Here is a 17670-nt window from a genome sequence, read left to right on the forward strand (position 1 = left end):
TCACAGAATGTTTGTTGTGGGGGAGGGAGGGAAAGGAGATTGTTAGCCGCTTTGAGACTCCTTAAGGGGAGTGAAAGGCAGGCTATTGTGTCCAAACTCCTCCTCCTCCTCCTCTTCTACTCCCCTCTCAGAGCTACAACTCCCTCAGTTCTCTGGGAAGAGTAGTTTGATTGTTCAACTACTTTGGAATTGTAGAACTGGGAGAAGATGGGGGGGACTGTCTCCTAACAACTCTCAGCACGCTCAATAAACCACACTCCAGAATTATTTGGGAGAAGCCACTTTGTCTTTAATGAATTGTAGCAGACTGTGCCAAGCTGGTGTTTCCAGACGTTTTGGACTTCAAATCCTATTGGCCCCTCCCAAAAGCACCAAGCTGGCAAAGGTGGGCATCTGTGTAGATTTGTGTAGAGAACAGATCTGCTGCCCCTTGTTGGTGGCTAGCAGGTATTGTTCCATCTTCCTGGTATTTTTCTATCTCTCGTTATTTGAAGCATTCTTGCTAGAGGGAATTGTTGCTGCTGTTGTTAAGATACTTTTCGCATCCTCATGTAATCGAGCCTAGAAAGAGGAAACTGGGAAAAGAGCCATCTTCATATAGCTAAAGGGATGTCACAATCACATAGAAGATGGAGGAAGCTTATTTCCTGCTGCTCTGGAGAGAAGGACCTGAACCGATTGATGCAAACTGCAAGAAAGGAGATTCTGATAACTTTCCGACGATAAGAGGTGTTGGATGCTCCTTCACTGGAAGTTTTTAAGCAGAAGTTGGGTGGCCACCTGTCAGAGGTTCCTTAGCTGTGATTTTTGTATTGTAGGGGGTTGGGCTAGGTGACAGTTGGTGTCCCTTATAGTTCTACAATTCTATGATTCTGCGCTTTGCATGCAGAAGGTCCCAGGTTCAGTCCCCAGCAGCATATCCACTGGGGCTGGCAAAAGACACACACACACACACACACACACACACACACACACACAGCCTGAAATCCAGAAGAGCTATGTGGACAATATTGAGTGATTGGTCTTGTTATGGAAGAAACTCCCTGGATGGATTCAGCTGAAACAAGCTCTTTATTTTTTAAAAAACCCAAATGAACACACACACACCCTCCCGGTTTTATTGAATTGTTACATTCTCTTTTTTATTGACATTATGGGCTTTTATTTTTACTTTTTCACAGCACAAAAGCGTTGGAGAAATGCTTCAACGGCATGTTCACAAAAGAATCCATGGTGTCCCGACCTTGTTTGGCGCTTATTCGGTGCATGAGACCTCTTAATAAAACTGGATCTTTTGACTTGACAGCATCCTCATTCGGTGAAAGGGACGAGAACTCAGCAGCGCTACAGCATCTTACATAAGGGGTGGAACCTTTCCGGCAGCTCTACTCTACAAAGCTTAATGGGCATCGCAACGGCTGAACTGTCAGGCCTTCTTCCCCACCGGATCGGGGGAAACTGCGGTTTGAGCTGGGGAGGTGAGAGTTATTTGTTGCAGATTTTAGCATTGCAAAGAGCTCCCCGCGGAAGACGCAGGTGCCCAACTCCTCCTCTGTCCGCGCCCCGTTCCTTGTGGCCCTCCGGGGCCTGCAGTGCGGCCCCCAAGGCTCCTGGCCAGGGTGGGCTAGGGCACGCGGGCGGAACTAGCTCTGAAGCCGCGGTAGGCGGCTCTACCAGCCAGCCGCTCCCTCCTCCTCCCGCTGCCAGGAGTGGGCGGAGAGGCTCCGAGCGCCGCCCGTCGACGCCACTGCCACCTCCTCCTCCGTAGCGTAGAGACAAACGGGGACGCCAAGAGCGCGCAGGAGGAGCAGGAGCAAGAGGCGCCGGGCCCTGCAGCCTGGCCGCGGCTGTACGCCCCGACGGAGGCCGGCAGGTAGGTGAGTGACCGCAGTCGGGGACCCTTAAGCGCATCAGCAAGGACAGGAAGATGGAAGAAGGGGGCTGAACGACGTCTCTCTTTCTGCACCCCCTGCCCGCCCCGCCAACCGCCTCTTCCCAGCTTTAGGGTTGTTTGCAGGAATGTTCTTTGTTGTTGTTGTTTAGTCGTTTAGTCGTGTCCGATTCTTCGTGACCCCATGGACCAGAGCACGCCAGGCACTTCTGTCTTCCACTGCCTCCCGCAGTTTGGTCAAACTCATGCTGGTAGCTTCGAGAACACTGTCCAACCATTCCGTCCTCTGTCGTCCCCTTCTCCTTGTGCCCTCCATCGTTCCCAACATCAGGGTCTTTTCCAGGGAGTCTTCTCCTCTGGAAGTGGCCAAAGTATTGGAGCCTCAGCTTCAGGATCTGTCCTTCCAGTGAGCACTCCTTCAGAATGGAGAGGTTTGATCTTCTTGCAGTCCATGGGACTCTCAGGAATCTCCTCCAGCACCATAATTCAAAAGCATTAATTCTTCAGCGATCAGCCTTCTTTATGGTACAGCTCTCACTTCCATACATCACTACTGGGAAAATCATAGCTTTAACTATACGGACCTTTGTCAGCAAGGTGATGTCTCTGCTTTTTAAGATGTTGTATAGGTTTGTCATCGCTTTTCTCCCCAGAAGCAGGCATCTTTTAATTTCGTGACTGCTGTCACCATCCGCAGTGATCATGGAGCCCAAAAAAGTAAAATATCTCACTGCCTCCATTTCTTCCCCTTCTACTTGCCAGGAGGTGATGGGACCAGTGGCCATGATCTTAGTTTTTTTTGATGTTGAGCTTCAGACCATAGTTTGTGCACTCCTCTTTCACCCTCATTAAGAGGTTCTTTAATTCCTCCTCGCTTTCTGCCATCAAAGTTGTGTCATCTGCATATCTGAGGTTGTTGATATTTCTTCTGGCAATCTTAATTCTGGCTTGGGATTCATCCAGTCCAGGCTTTCGCATGACGAATTCTGCATATAAGTTAAATAAGCAGGGAGACAATATACAGCCTTGTCGTACTCCTTTCCCAATTTTGAACCAATCAGTTGTTCCATATCCAGTTCTAACTGTAGCTTCTTGTCCCACATAGAGATTTTTCAGGAGACAGATGAGGTGACCAGGCACTCCCATTTCTTTAAGAACTTGCCATAGTTTGCTGTGGTCAACAGCAAAACCATCAAAATCCACCTATTGCAATGTGGGTCTCTGCTCTCAGCAGGACTAGCGTTATGAACAGACTCCAATTTTATGCTTTGACTTCTATACAGTGGTACCTCGGGTTACATACGCTTCGGGTCACATACGCTTCAGGTTACAGACTCTGCTAACCCAGAAGTAGTAGCTCGGGATAAGAACTTTGCTTCAGGATGAGAACAGAAATTGTGCTCCAATGGCGCAGCAGCAGCAGCAGCGGGAGGCCCCATTAGCTAAAGTGGTGCTTCAGGTTAAGAACAGTTTCAGGTTAAGAATGGACCTCCAGAACGAATTAAGTACTTAACCCGAGGTACCACTGTAAAGTGGTACTTCGGTTGAAGAACAGCCCTGCTTACAAACTACAGTGGTGCCTCGCAAGACGAAAAGAATCCGTTCCGGGAGTCTTTTCGTCTTGCGGTTTTTTCGTCTTGCGAAGCAAGCCCATTGACGGAGTAGCGCTATTAGCGCTATTGGCTAAAAAAGGGCTAAAAACGGCTTTTTTGGGGGGGATTAGCGGTTTTGCTGCTAAAATGCTTTTAGCAGCTTAGCGATTCAGAATAAGGGGTTTTGGAGCAAAAAAAAATAAATCGATTTTTTCCGTCATTTTTCGTCTTGCGAAGCAAGCCCATAGGGAAATTCGTCTTGCGAAGCGCCTCTGCAGACGGAAAACCCTTTCGTCTTGCGGGTTTTCCGTCTTGCGAGGCATTCGTCTTGCGGGGCACCACTGTACTTGGTTTACGAACTCCACAAAACTGAAAGTAGTGTCCGATTTGCGAACTTTACTTCGGTCTAAGAACAGAATCCAAATGGTGGAAGGACACCTGCGTCGGGAGGCCTCATTAGGGAAAGCGTGCCTTGGTTTAAAAACGCTTTCGGTTTAAGAACGGACGTCCGGAACAGATTAAGTTCGTAAACCAAGGTACCACTGTACTTTCGTATGCTCTGCATGCCAATAAAGGAGATGGATTGGTAAAAATGGGGAAAGTTGCAGTTCCAACTTGGGTGCTGCAAGCGGTTTTCCCATTAAGGAATCTGGTTGGCTGTTGTGGGAACAGGATGGTGGGGTAGATGGGCCATTGGTCCGATCCAACGGGAGGGCATTTCTTATGGTCTTTCTTCCAGTATCAGAGGCAAGCTGCTTCTGCACGCCAGTTGATGGAGAGTTGCTGTTCTTCTTCTCAGGTCCTGCTTGTGGGCTTCTTATTGGGGCATCTGGTTGGCCACTGTGAGAACAGGATGCTGTTCTCACAGTGGACCCCCTTTGCCTTGATCCAGCAAGAGCTTCTTATGTTCTTATCAAAGTACATGTTAAAAAAGCATCCTCCTCGTAAGTCCTGTAGGACAGAAACTCAGGCATCTTAAAACAAGGCACTTTCCCCCAAGCGTTTTGCCAAATATGTTGTTTTGTCATGAGTGTTTGTTTTTGAAATCTGTTGACTTTATCTATGTTTTGATAATTTGTTGTTGTCTCCTTGTTCTTAAAGTTTGTTAGTTTTATCTGTGTTTCTTATAAATATTTCAGACTGCTGTGTGTAAACCACTTGAGAGATTTATCGATTGGCTGAATAAGCAAGTCTGTACAGTTTGTTAATTAAGCAAAACAAACAACTCAGTACTGGCAGTCTTTTCCGCCCCAGACCTACATGGAGATGCCTCTGGGACTGGACCCAGGACCTTTCATGTACAAAGCTTGTGCTCTACTGCTAGGCTATAGCTGTGCTTGGAGGGAAGCCTATGGCTCTGTGGTAGAACAGTTGTTCTCCATGCAAAATGTACCAGGTTCAGTCCCCAGCACCTCCAAAAAGACCTGCCCCTGAAACCTGAGGAACTACTCTCAGCCTGTGTAGACAATACTAAGCTAGAGGGACCAGTAGTCTGACTCAAAGAGCAAAGCAACCAGGACCATCTGAGTCTGTTAGTGCTGAGGCTTCTACAATCCAGTTTTGCCCTGAAATGCCTAAAACTATGGCGAGCTGCTGCCAGTCAGTGTTGACAGTACTGAGCTAGATGGACCTGTGATTTGACTCACTAGGAGGCAGCTTATTATGTTCATATGCCAAAAACCTGTAATGCTTTTATCAATCTCTGCTACGCTCCTGCATTCTCGTATCCTAACTAACTCTGATTGTTCTGCAGATTCTTCATTATCAAAGAGAAGTGACTTGGATTTGATCCCAGCCCAGTTGGCAATGAGTAGAAAAAGTCCACAACCAGTTCTGGAGATGGTCACAGCATCCAGCATTCTGGCACTCTCTCTCCATGGAAACAGATGTGTCATCTACACTCAGCGTGACTTCCATCCTCTGAGCAAGCAAGAGAATCACCAAACTGTCCTTTAGTCAAGTTCAAGAATCGATCATCAAATCCCTCCCCATTTGACTTGAAAAATAACGTCACCCATACTCCTCTATTTCCCAGCGTAGTCTTGATGGCTCCTTGTTCTCCAGTCCCTGAAGAAGCAATAAACTGGGGCAGGTGAGTTGAAAAGGTAGACAAGATTAGGAAGCAGAGGTGGGTGAGGGGTGAGGGGGGCTGAAAGAGGTCACAGCAAGGAAGAGATGCAAGGGAAGGCAAAAGGACTCTTGAGAATGGGCTGTCTCTTGTATCTACCATCTTGGTACAGCCCTCTCCTTAAGAGTAAGATGATGGTCCTCATGGTTCTGAATAACCTTTAACCCTCCTGCGTTATATGGACTCGTGAGAATTTCCAGGGCAGAACTGGATTGCAGGAGCCTAATAGACTTGGGTGGAGCCTGTTTTTTGCCCTTTGAATCAAGCGCCTTCTGATCATGTGTCCATAGCTGGAGTGTTTCCTGTTGTGACCACAGACCGCCCTTACGCCTCCCGCACTTGCTGTGTCTGGCAGCGTTTCTCTCCCAGCCCAGAACACCTCCCCTGTGAGCCCTGAGCCACAGCCAGAAGACAATGACAACAAGGCTTCCTTCATCTTTTGTGAACAGGTGGTAGCTGTGGGGATGAGCGGACGGCCACCCCTGGCCGAGAAAGCTTTGTCCGAGACTTATGCTCGTCTCCGGTACAGGGATGCCTCTTTGCTGATCTGGCAGCAGCAGCAGCAGAAACTCGAGTCTCTGCCACCAGGAACATACCTGAACAGGAGCCACAGCATGTGGTACTCACAATATGGCAACCAGGCGATCTTGGTGCGGGATAAGAACAAAGCGGACATCCCCAGGGATACCGGACAATCCAGGTTTTGCAGCGTGATGTGATTTCAAGAGCTAAGAGTGAGCAAGCGAGCCCAGTCTCTAGGCTAACTAAAATGGATCCAGAAAGTGGTTTTCCTTTTAAAAAAAAGTTTTATTTTTTATGTTGTAGCTTAGCTCTATTTATATTCTACTGCATTTTTGGACAGTGTTCCCAAAGCAATTTGGGAAATGGATTTTCAGGGGCCTCAAGTGGCTGTCCAACAGGTTTGCCTACATTTGTTGAATCCGTCCAAATCAATTTTGAAACTTTGTTTGCTGCTACTTTGCGAAAGGCTGTTCCTGATAGACAACACTAAATGTCTTGTCCTCACTTACTCACCCACCCCTATCCCACCCAGGACTCTCCATTACAGGTGGAATTTGAAGGTGGGGAGCCGGGGGCCTTCCAGATGTTACCTTGTACCATTCACCAGACATCACCATTGAGAGCCACAATCTCCCCATATGTTTTAAGTGGTGCAGATGTAGGCAAAGATTTCTTCCCAATCATCTGCTCTGGAGAGGAGTCACATAGGGGCCATTTTGGGGAGGTAGGAAATGCAGTTCAAAACACCTGCTCTAACACACCTTTACCCCTGGCTGCTTACAAACAGGAGCCATTCCACCACCCACCCTTTGCATGCCAGCTTTTTCCTGCTATATGTCCACATAGCAGTCTCCCTCTAAAACAAGCAGGATCTGGAAAATAATGTGATAACCCACCTGCATGAGCACTTCTCTTTTGCTAAGGGAGGCAGGCCATTGAAGTGAATAGGTTATCTCTCATGGACACGAGTTTGCCCCATTCATACTCTCACGCTGAAGCAGGCATGAATGCAAGCTTGGACTTTGCTTTCTAGGGCCTGGACTGTCAAATTGCTGCTGTGTTAACTTGTTGATGTTCTAACAGAACTACACTAGGTCTTGGGGATGGAAGTGGCTGGGAACAGTTCAGAAGTTTTGTTTTGTTTAAAAAACCTCTTTTAAAGATGTACACTTCTCTGCAACCAGATGCCTTTTGTTCATCACTTGCAGTATTAAAAATGAAGGGAAACCTGTGTCAGTGGCTGCAGCAAATTATTGCTTCTCTGTGTGGACACACTCTGACTGCCAAATGCAAAGTCTGTTTTGCAGAGAGTGTCAGTTCAATTTAGCTTGGACAGGCACCGGGCTTGTGGCATTCTGGGAGTTACCATTGCCTCTTGGGTAGGGCGCAAGAGGAGCAGCTGTAGTGACCCTTGAGGTTCTTTCCAGCTCTACAGCTTTCAAATGCTCCATGTCACACACATTGGTTAATCAGGTTCTCTGGCCCTCCACCCTCCTGCAGACCCCGATTTAAATTTAGGGGAGGGGATGCAGCTCAGTGGCAGAGCACCTGCTTTGCATGGAGAAGGTCCCAATCCCGAATGCCATTTCCAAGGATAGCTGGGAATGCCCCTTGCCTAAAATCTCAAGCGTGCCACTGCTGCCAGTCAGTATAGACTGTACTGACCTAAATGGACCAAGGGTCTGAGCTCCGCATAAAGCAGCTTCCTATGCTCCTATTTAATTCAGACTAGTTATTTAGAACCACAAGGACTAGAATATTAATTTTAGGGGAAAAGATGTAGCTCTGCAAGATGCAACCTACCTCACAGGGTTGTTGAGAGGACACAACGGGGGTGGGCAAAAATACAGCTACCTACACCATTCTGAGCTTTGAGGAACAAGATAAAATGAATCACAGGAGTGGAACAATACCATCATAAGAAAATAAGAGCCTGCTGGATCAGGCCAGTGGCCCATCTAGTTCATCCTGTTCCCAAAGTGGCCAACCCATGAGAAGTCCACAAGCAGGATTTGAGCACAAGAGCAGTCCCCTATCCTTGTGGTTTCCAGCAACTGGTATTCAGAAGCATTGCTTCTACCAGTCATTTAAACCTACAGCTGCCAGGTCTAGAGAATCCCAGATGCTGAGATTTCAAGGCCCCAACCTGAAGCCTAGGGTGATGCCACCCCAGAGAAGGTCCTGCAGATGGTTAATTGGGAGAGACGTTATAATTTGTAGCCAGCTCCTCCCAGGCTCTCCTGCCCACCTGGAGATTCAATACCTCCACCTGCCACCTATGGCCCAGAAAAAGGGGGCTTCAGATGAGAGCTGGAGGTCTGGCAACCCTGTAGAGGCAGCTCCTTGGACCCTACTGCTGAGATGTGGGAACTGGAAGTATAACCTAAACCCTTTTAGATCCAAGCCACCAAGATGTGAAGAACTGAGGCACAAAGCCTAGTGAGATGGGTTGGAGCTTAGCATTGCCATGGTGCGGTGGGGGTGGGAGTTAGCTGGTGAAGGGCAAGCAAGATCTTGGTTGCCCTGGGTGGTCGAGTGGAAACTGATGGACCTAACCTGGCATAAAAAACGGCAAAATCTCATCAGCCCAGATTTTATTTTGCTCCTCTCCCAAGCTTCCTCCTTCCTCTGTAGACCTTGGTAAAGATTGAGACAGCTTGGGACCTCTGCTGTGCTGTCAGATGTGGTCCCTTTGTAGATTCAAGACAGATTTTTTAAAAGTCCTCCTTCATGCAGCACTTGGTTAAATTATGGTATTCACACACACAGGAGGCTGTGATGGCGACCAACATCAATGGCTTTAAAAGATGATTGGTCTGGCAACCACAATGAAACCTTATGTTAACTTGTAAGGAATGGTTGCAAGAGTTGGGTGTTTTTAGCCCAAAGAAGAGGAGACTGAGAGGAGAAATGATGGAAGATGGAGCAAGCTTGTTTTTTCCTGCTCTGGAGGTTAGGACCCAAACCAATAGCTTCAAGTTGCAAGGAGATTTCTGACAGTAAGAGCTGTTTGACAGTGGAACAGACTCCCTTGGAAGGTGGTGGACTCTCCTTCCTTTGAAGAATTTAAGCAATGGCTGGATGACCATCTGTCACAATTTCTTTAGTTGTGATTTCTGCATTGCAGCTTCCAACCCTACAACTTTTATTATCTCTGCTGCACAATAAATTGAAAACAGAGTTGTAATCATCACACATTTGCCCAACCCCCCCCCCGCAAGGCTTTACAAACGTGTGTATTACAGAAGTGGCATTTGCTTCAAAAAATACATAAATAAATCAGGTCTTTGTTCCTTTATTATTATTTTTTCCAAACTGTTCTACTTTTAAAACAATTAAAGATACAGAGACTGACCTGGAAAGGGGGTAACTAGGAATATACAAATAAATCATGCTTTTATCTGGAAGGTACTAATACCTGTCAAGTCCAAAGTCTGTACAAAAAAAGAAAGCAAACAAATCCCCACCCTAAACCCATCCCTGGGGGGAAAAAACCCCTGAATACACAAATAAGGAATTAAGCACCCAGCACAGGAAACTATCAAAGAGCCATAGCACCTGTTGGTTAAAGTCAAATACATTTAAATTAAAAGTACTCCCAATTCTTTAGAACTTTGTTTTTCTTTCTTAAAAAAAAATACCAAGACAAATCTGCATTTTTCTTCTTCTTCTGTCACTCTTCAAAATGCAGGATAGTTTGTTTTTTAAGTGACCATTGGTGTTAATAAATAAAGTTACTTGTATATACAAGAAGACAAAAACAAAACAAGGGACAGTTATTTATGGAGTGTGTCTTTTGAAAAAAGTGCAGGGATCCAGACTGGAGAAAATAGTTTCTAGAAAAATTGATGAATCTTACAAAAGTGTTGTTATCTCTCCCCACCCCCACACGCACCCCAGTGTATCCCCCCTCCCCCCTTCCTTTGAGGTAAAAGGTTTATTTGGGAAACCTGCACTTTCACAACACAGAAGTAGCTTTCCAGTCTTAAGAGCTTCTTTCCACTGTTAGAAAAAAAGGCTTTAAAAAGGAATCAAGAGAGATTCACCCTCCCCCAATTTATTTCCTATTTGGGGGGCTTTGCTTGGGTCTCAACTATGCACCTCAGTGACCCGCTAAGCCAAGAATGTGCCCTTAAGTTAAGCAATTGGCTCTATGGTTAACCACATCCTCACTATACATTTACAGCACACTCTTATATAACCATTTTAAACAGGCATAGCTTCCCACAAATAATCCCAGGAACTGTTGTTTGCTCAGGGTGCTGAGAGTTGTTAGGAAATCCTTCTATTCCTCCTCCCAGACGTACAGTGCCCAGAGTGGTTTAACAGTCAATCCCTCTTCACAGGGAATTCTGGAAATTGTAGCTCTGTGAGGGGAATAGGGGTCTCCAGAAATTCTCAGCACCCTGAACAAGCCACAGTTCCCAGAATTCTTTGTAGGAAGAAGCCATGACTGTTTAATGTCGTATCGTAATGCTTTAAGTGTATGGTGTACATAGGACCTAACACAGACCACATAAATTTAAAGCGCTAAGATACCGCTTTAAGCAGGCATAGTTTTCCCCAAAGAATCCTGGACACTGTTGAGGGTGCTGGGAGTTGTTAGGAAACCCCCTATTCCTATCACAATATCACAATTTATGTTTATTTAAACAATTTATATACCACTTCACTACAATGAGTCTCTTAACAAAGATACAATATATTTTCTTAAAAAAATATCAGTTAAAACTATAAAATCAGACATCAATTGAAATAGCTGCTGGAATAATAATAAAAAAAGTTTTCATTAGGAACTGGAAGATCAACAGGGAGAGAGGGTCTGTCTGACCTCAATTGGAATGGAGTTCCACAAATTTGGGGCCACAACACTGAACGCAACATGGCTCCTGGTTGATATGAGCCATGCATCCAAGTCACAGGGGATTACCAACTCCCTTGAAGAGCTCAGTAATTGGGCAGGGATATAAGGGATTCAAGGTGATCAAGTTATCCTGGCCCAGATTATTAACAGCCCTGTAAATTAATGCAATAACCTTGAATTTAGCCCAGTAGCATATGGGCATCCCCGAGAAGAGGTACTGGTTGTTTAAGCACCCTGGGAACTGTAGCTCTTAACAACTTCTCAGCAACCAAGGACTGCCTCCTGCAGTCAACATGGTGCCCTTCAAATGCTGGTGAACACCAGCTCCCAGCATCCTTGGCTGTTGGTCACACTAGCTGGAGGCCATGGGAGTTTGGAGTCCAGCCACCTCCAGAAGGCATCACATCACCTAAGCCCAGGTGCCATGTCTTTTGGAGATCGGTTGGCCACCATGAGGACAGGATACTGTACTAGATGGGCCACTGGTCTGATCCAGTAGGGTTTGTGTTGTTAGAAGCTCTCCAAACATTCCTCATGGAGGAACACCACAACAGCTACTCAGGATGCAGTTGGCTTCCATATGTTGTCCGGACCTCTCAAAAGTCTGGACCTCACAAAAACTGGACAGTGGTGCCACATGCCTCACTGGCTAATGTGAATACAGTGGTACGTCAGGTTACATATGCTTCAGGTTACACACACTTCAGGTTACAGACTCCGCTAACCCAGAAATAGTAGCTCGGGTTAAGAACTTTGCTTCAGGATGAGAACAGAAATCGTGCTCCGGCGGCGCGGCAGCAGCAGAAAGCCCCATTAGCTAAAGTGGTGCTTCAGGTTAAGAATGGACCTCCGGAACGAATTACGTACGTAACCAGAGGTACCACGGTACTTCCTACCTCAACAAAAGGATGATGTGGACCTAGGGCAAAGGGACTGAATGACATCACATAGAAAAGGTCCCAAGTAACAGACTGACCAGGGTGAGAGGGTTTCATTTTTTAAAAGCCATTGCTACAGAATATTGTACAAATGTTAAATCAAGGAGTGTATCCAATTGCTAGTCCTAGGCCACATTCACACCACATATTTAAAGCACTATGGTGCTACTTTCAACCACCATAGCTCCCCTCAAAGAATTCTGGGAACTAGTTTGTTCATGGTGCTTATACCCCAAGCCCCCAATTCCTTCCCCAAAACTATGGTTTGCAGTTACCTGTGAAGAGGGATTGATTGTTAAACCAGTCTGAAAATTGCAGCTCTGGAAGGGGAAGAGGAGTCTCCTAACAACTCTTAGCAACCTGAACAAACCACAGTTTCCAGGATGTTTTGTGGCAAGCCATGACTGTTTAAAGTGGTCTCATAGCACTTTAAATGTATGATGTGAATGTGGCGCTGCTTAGAGCAGACCAAGTGAAAGGGGTACACAACCAACTTAGATCCATTCATTTCAGTGGGTCTACTTTTGAGGGGAATTTGGTTGGATGCAAACCAATACTTCACAGACCCTTAACAACAGCAAGCAAAACTGGAAAGGACTACTACCTCCATCCCCCAGCACCAGCACCAACCAAGGTTTGCAGATTGCCAAGAAAAGGTCATTGGGTTCACCCAGAGTTCTACATCAGTGACGTTCTTCCTGCACTCTAGGTGTGCACAATGGGATTGGACCATTCCCAGACTTTTTTTTAAAGCTAATGCTTGTGATGTGTATTGTATGCCTCTCAACCTCCTCCATGCACACACCCAGAGCGACAACAACCTCTCCTTTTCCCATCCTGTAGCCAAATCAGTTTTTTGTGTTTCAACAATTTCATCTGCTAGCTTTAATAGGTCAGCCAACCTCTCATAACATAAGCACAAATCTCTAGTATCATTTTTTTTTTACTTAAAAAAAGTTTAAAAGAAATATCTAAAAAGGTACATTTTTAAAACAATCCACAGTACGTGAGCTCTCTTCTCCTCCTTCCCTCATATATATATAATATATTTATATATATATATATAATGATGCTCTTCAGCACACATGTAGACGCAGGGCCCAATCCACAAGGAAGGTCTGCTCATGGTCTCTGTACTCCCACCCCACCAAAACAAACGGGAGAGGTGCATTTTGTACACCTCCCTCTCATTTGAGAGAAGGGGGCATGCCCAGGAGCATTCCATGGTGGATTGGGCCCCTTGGAGGTTAGGAATACTAGTGCTAGCAACAAATACAATCAACTACTTCAAAAGCTAACGTCTTTCAGATACAGTACCGTTTTACAGAGAGGTTCTCCTCCCCACCAGCCCACCCCATTTAAAAAGTTCCCCACTCCACATCAGCAGCAGCACTGAGCTGAGTCTTGGGCTGTATTAAAAAGGAATTTCCATGGGGGAGGAGGGAAGAGTAAGAGAGAAAAGTTACCAAAAAACACCCCCCCCCCTTTTTTAATATTACATCTCGCAAACATTTTTTTTACTCATCTCTCCAGTTCCCACATCTCTTTGCTGTTGGTCACCAAAAGACGTCTCAATGATTTGATTTTTAAAAAAAGTTTAGAGACCTTATATGCAAGGGAAAGTTCTTGCCTTAAAAAGTCTAGCCACACACAACCCCAAAAAGATCTTGCAACCTAATAAAAGCTGGGTGGGGAAAGTAGGGGGAGGAAATTAAATTCTGGAAGGTTTTATAACACTGAATTAAAAGAAAAATTAAAAGTAGAGGGGTGGAATGAGATGCAGAGCTGGTCCTGTTGCAAGAAAGCAGGCTGGTTTGTTTGTTTTTTTAAAAAAATATAGTAACGAGGAAGAAGCAAAAGGGGACGCTGCAGAACTTTCTGGGGCAAGTGCCTGTGAGACGTCCATTCGCTGTCCGGGAGCGTTTAAGGGTCTGTTGCTTTATTCTGAATCGCTACTGTCCGAAGTGGAGCTTGAGCTGCTACTCCCCGATTCCGAGGAGCTGCTACTGCTCAGGCGAGAGGGGCCTCCAGAAAGGGTGGAGCCAGATTTTTCTAGCAAAAGAAATGAGAAAAGAAATAGCATTTTAGGTGAAAGCAATCTTCAGCCTTGATATTTAAGATTCAACTTCCCTAGGCTAAAAATAGTGCATTCAGACGTGTGGAACGTTGAATTAGGATCCCGGATGAGAACACTAGTGCTTCTGTCCCATATTCTAACACTCTTTTCACATTGCAGTACCTGTTGCATTAGAAGGATCATAGACTCAAAGAATCGTAGAGTTGGAAGGGGCCACAAGGGTCATCTAGTCCAACTCCCTGCAATGCAGGAATACCAACTAAAGCATCCATGACAGATGCCTATCAAACCTCTGCTTAAAAACCTCCAGCTACCCTCCAAGTTATGACACTGTGGCTTTTTAAACCAATATACTGGAACGTTGTGCTAAATTTCATTCGTACCCGTTGTGAAACAACAAATGAAGGGAACTGTATGGTTGGCGTAACTGCTCCACATTTTATCTCTTTGCTTCCATGATTTTCTGGGTTAAGGAGGCTGCAAATGGATTTTTTCTGGCATCACAGAAATGAGAGCTAAATATGTACTATGTTCCTCTAGATTTACGAAACTGGCTCTTACACCATGTGGAAGCTCAACTATAACACAGAAATTGGTTGGGGAACATCATGAAAGTGGAATAAACTGTTGAGTGAATGCAACCAAAACAAAACCTCCTTCCCTGTTAGGTCCCTAAATAAAAACCCCAGGAGTGATGGAGTCTAATTCTGGACATAGTTAACTCACTCCAGCAGGAGGAAGTAATGGCCACCAACCTCAATGACTTCAAAAGAGGGTTGGAGATTATGAATGGCAACCAGCCAAGATGGCTATGCTCTTCCACCACTGTCAGTTATGCTTTGGAATGCCAATTATTTGGAATCACAAGTGGAGAGAGTTGCTGTTGCTCAGATCCTACCTACTGGCTTCCAGTTGGAGCGTTTGGAGGCCACTGTGAAAACAGCATGCAAAACTAGATGGGCTCCCTTTGGCATGATCCAACAGCATCTTCCTATGTACTTATATTATTCTTGGACATTATTATTATTATTATTATTATTATTATTATTATTATTATTTGCATTTCTATACAGCCCTTCATCCAAGTATCACAGGGTGGTTTAAAATATAAAAACAAATGAACAAAAACCCATAGTTACAAACATCCCCCTCCCCAGTTTAAAAGTCCATAGATTGTTTAATTAGCCAAAGGCATGGGAGAAAAGGAATGCTCTGATCTGGTGCTTAAATATAGGCAGTGAAGGCGCAAGGCGAGCGCCTCTGGGGAGAGCATCACACAAATGGGGAACCACCACAGAAAAGGTCTGTTCTTGTGTTGCCACCCTCCAGTTTGTTTGTGGAGGAGGCACGTGAAGAAGGGCTTCAGATAATGTGCACAATGGCCAGGATGGTTGATATTAGGAGAGGTGGTCCTGCATGCAAAGCTTTGCATAGGGAAGGTTGCAGGTTCACAATGGCCAACACAGTATAGTAGTTAGAATCACAGAACTGCAAGCCCCAAAGGATCATTTTGTCCAATCCCCTGCAATGCAGGAATCAGGAGTGTCAGAGGCTAGGACCAAGAAGGCATGGGTTCAAATCCTCCATTTGGTCATGAAGTCTACTGGGGCGGTCACACTCCCCTGCCCCTTCTTCTCAGCCTAACCTACCTCACAAAGTTGTGAGGACAAAACAGGGAATCAGATGCAGTTAGTAAATGCATACAGGAAGGGAGGAGGTTTTGTTCACCTTTTTTCGCCGGCTTCTTGTTGTTGTTCAACTGCCCGCTGACGTCCTGAAGCCTCTTCTCCAGCTCCTTCTTCTTTTCCTGAGCAATCTCCTCCTTCGACTTTGCCACCTGCTTCTTCCCACTCGCAGCTGCGGGGGAGAAAGGCACAATTGGTGACATGTGGAGAGAGAAGGAAGAGTCAGCACTGTCTTTTGCATCCTCATGCCAATGACTCCCAAGAGATGCTGGATGGGGGAGGGGAGGGTCAGATGGCCTCTTGTGGGTTATGCAATAGCATCTCCCCATCTCCAAAACCTGAGAAGTGGAGTAGTGTGGGGGACAATTGGGGCAGTTGCCCTGGGGGAACAGCCTTGAAGGAAGCTTCTTTTGACAGGCTGGTGGGGAAGGTCAAGGCAAACACAGAGATGGAGGAAGAGAGATGGGTTTTGGACCTTGTCCTGGTGCTGACAACCCATGTTATGCCACTGTGAGTGAGGGAAGGGCCTTAGATGGTAGAGCACCTGCTTTGTTGAATGCCCAGTGCCATCTCCACGTAAGGCTGGGGAAAGAGCTTCTGCCAGTCAGCATAGACGTCCCTCAGCCGGATGGACCTAGGGTCTGACTCGGTATAAAGCAGCTTCCTATGCTCCTATTAAATCATGCCATGTTTAGAGGAGGAGCCATAGCTGAGTAGCAGGGCATCTGCTTTGTATGCACAAGGCCCCAGGTTTAAACCTCAATGGCATCTCTAATGAACCCAGGACCTTCTGTATGCAAGCATAGGCTCTGGCACTGAGAAGTGGGCCATCCCCTAAAAATAAAAGAAGTTCATTGTTTACAACCTTTGGGACCAGTTGTTGCTTAGCCTACTTCACTGGGTTGTTGTGGGGATTAAATGAGTGGGATTAAATGAGGAGGGGGAAGAGACTCATGTATGCCTTTCCTTTGAGGGAAAGGTGGAATATGAATGCAATATATAGGTAGATAAAAATAATTAAGATATGGCCCTGCTCATTTCAGGATGGGTCCTGGAAGGCTCCCTCCACTTACAGAATGGTTTCCGTTGCTTCTTCTGCAAACAGGATTTGACGTATCTCTCCAGCTCCCGTAACGTGGTAGGCTTCAAGGTTTCGAAATCTATCTCAATTTCATCGGGGTTGGAGTCCCGGAGTGAGGGCTCTCTTGACTGGATGATGTGTACCACCCGGCCCAGCTTCTCCCCCGGCAAGCGGTTGATATCCAAGCTGAGTTGGCGCTTCTCATCATAGGTCATGGGGAGTCCCTCTTCCTCCTCATCCGAATCGTAGGCCACAGGAACCTGTTTCCCGCCTTTTTTCGGCTGCCTGCAAAGTTACTTTGCTATTATTGTCTGCAAAGTTAATTTGCTCCCCACTGTGAGGGGAGGGAGGTTTGTGGCGAAATGGAAAGAGAGAGGGTTTGGTGAGCAACACGAGCAGGGAATAACTAGGAGCTGCCTTCCCTGCTTGTTACTCACCAAACCCTCTCTCTTTCCACTTCCAGTGAAAACATTTTTACAAGCACCAAACATGAAGAGCAGTACCCAACTAATTTCTACTCAGAGTAGACACATTGAAATTATTGTACCCAAGTTCATCATGGCCATCAACTTCAGTGAATCTACACGGAGTAGGGCTAGCATTGGTTTCAGCCCCCTTAAACAATTTCTGCAAATATGCTATTAATATTCCATAAAACAACTGGGTCTCTCTCTCTCTCTCTCTCTCTCTCTCACACACACACACAAAATGTGGCAACTAATTACAAAGGGCTGGAGCTGCAGTGCTATAAGGAGCAGGTGGCCCAAGTCACGCCAATACAAAAACCTCACACATACACTTAAGTAAAATAATGTTATGTTTACCACCCCCTCCCCTCCTCTTTCTTCTCCTCCCAACTTTATACTGTGTACAACATCAATGTCTCACACTG

The 17670-nt window shown here is 45.9% G+C and overlaps 2 protein-coding genes across 7 annotated transcripts in view; one reads left to right on the forward strand and one right to left on the reverse strand.

The window, feature by feature from the left end:
* Positions 1–1494: 1494 nt before the first annotated feature.
* On the forward strand, positions 1495–16934 carry BRD3OS (BRD3 opposite strand). Of its 3 annotated transcripts, none has more exons than XM_083424165.1 (3): positions 1544–1877; positions 5237–5575; positions 6061–13759. In XM_083424165.1, the coding sequence occupies exon 3, from the start codon at positions 6076–6078 to the stop codon at positions 6328–6330; it is 255 nt and encodes an 84-aa protein (XP_083280291.1). In that variant the 5' UTR covers positions 1544–1877; positions 5237–5575; positions 6061–6075; the 3' UTR covers positions 6331–13759. The 3 variants fall into 3 exon arrangements, 1 of the variants encoding a protein (XP_083280291.1); XR_014507273.1 differs by lacking the exon at positions 6061–13759 and adding an exon at positions 16741–16934 and having other exon boundaries at positions 1557–1877; XR_014507272.1 differs by having other exon boundaries at positions 1495–1873; positions 5237–13759.
* The window catches only part of BRD3 (bromodomain containing 3), a 34651-nt gene continuing 26393 nt past the window's right edge, over positions 9413–17670 (reverse strand). For all 4 annotated transcript variants that reach the window (XM_083423594.1, XM_083423593.1, XM_083423591.1 and 1 more), the window contains 3 exons: positions 16771–17063; positions 15741–15869; positions 9413–13987 (listed from right to left, as the gene is read on the reverse strand). In XM_083423594.1, the coding sequence (XP_083279720.1) occupies positions 13875–13987; positions 15741–15869; positions 16771–17063 (535 nt within the window). In that variant the 3' untranslated portion in view covers positions 9413–13874. The remainder of the gene's footprint in view (positions 13988–15740; positions 15870–16770; positions 17064–17670) is intronic.

Source organism: Podarcis tiliguerta (assembly GCF_965153285.1).
Source record: "Podarcis tiliguerta genome assembly, chromosome: Z".
Lineage (NCBI taxonomy): Eukaryota > Metazoa > Chordata > Lepidosauria > Squamata > Lacertidae > Podarcis > Podarcis tiliguerta.

What these genes read in the sequence shown, in the direction of transcription:
- BRD3OS (XM_083424165.1), top strand. Translation starts at nt 6,076, where the DNA reads ATGAGCGGACGGCCACCCCTGGCCGAGAAAGCTTTGTCCGAGACTTAT.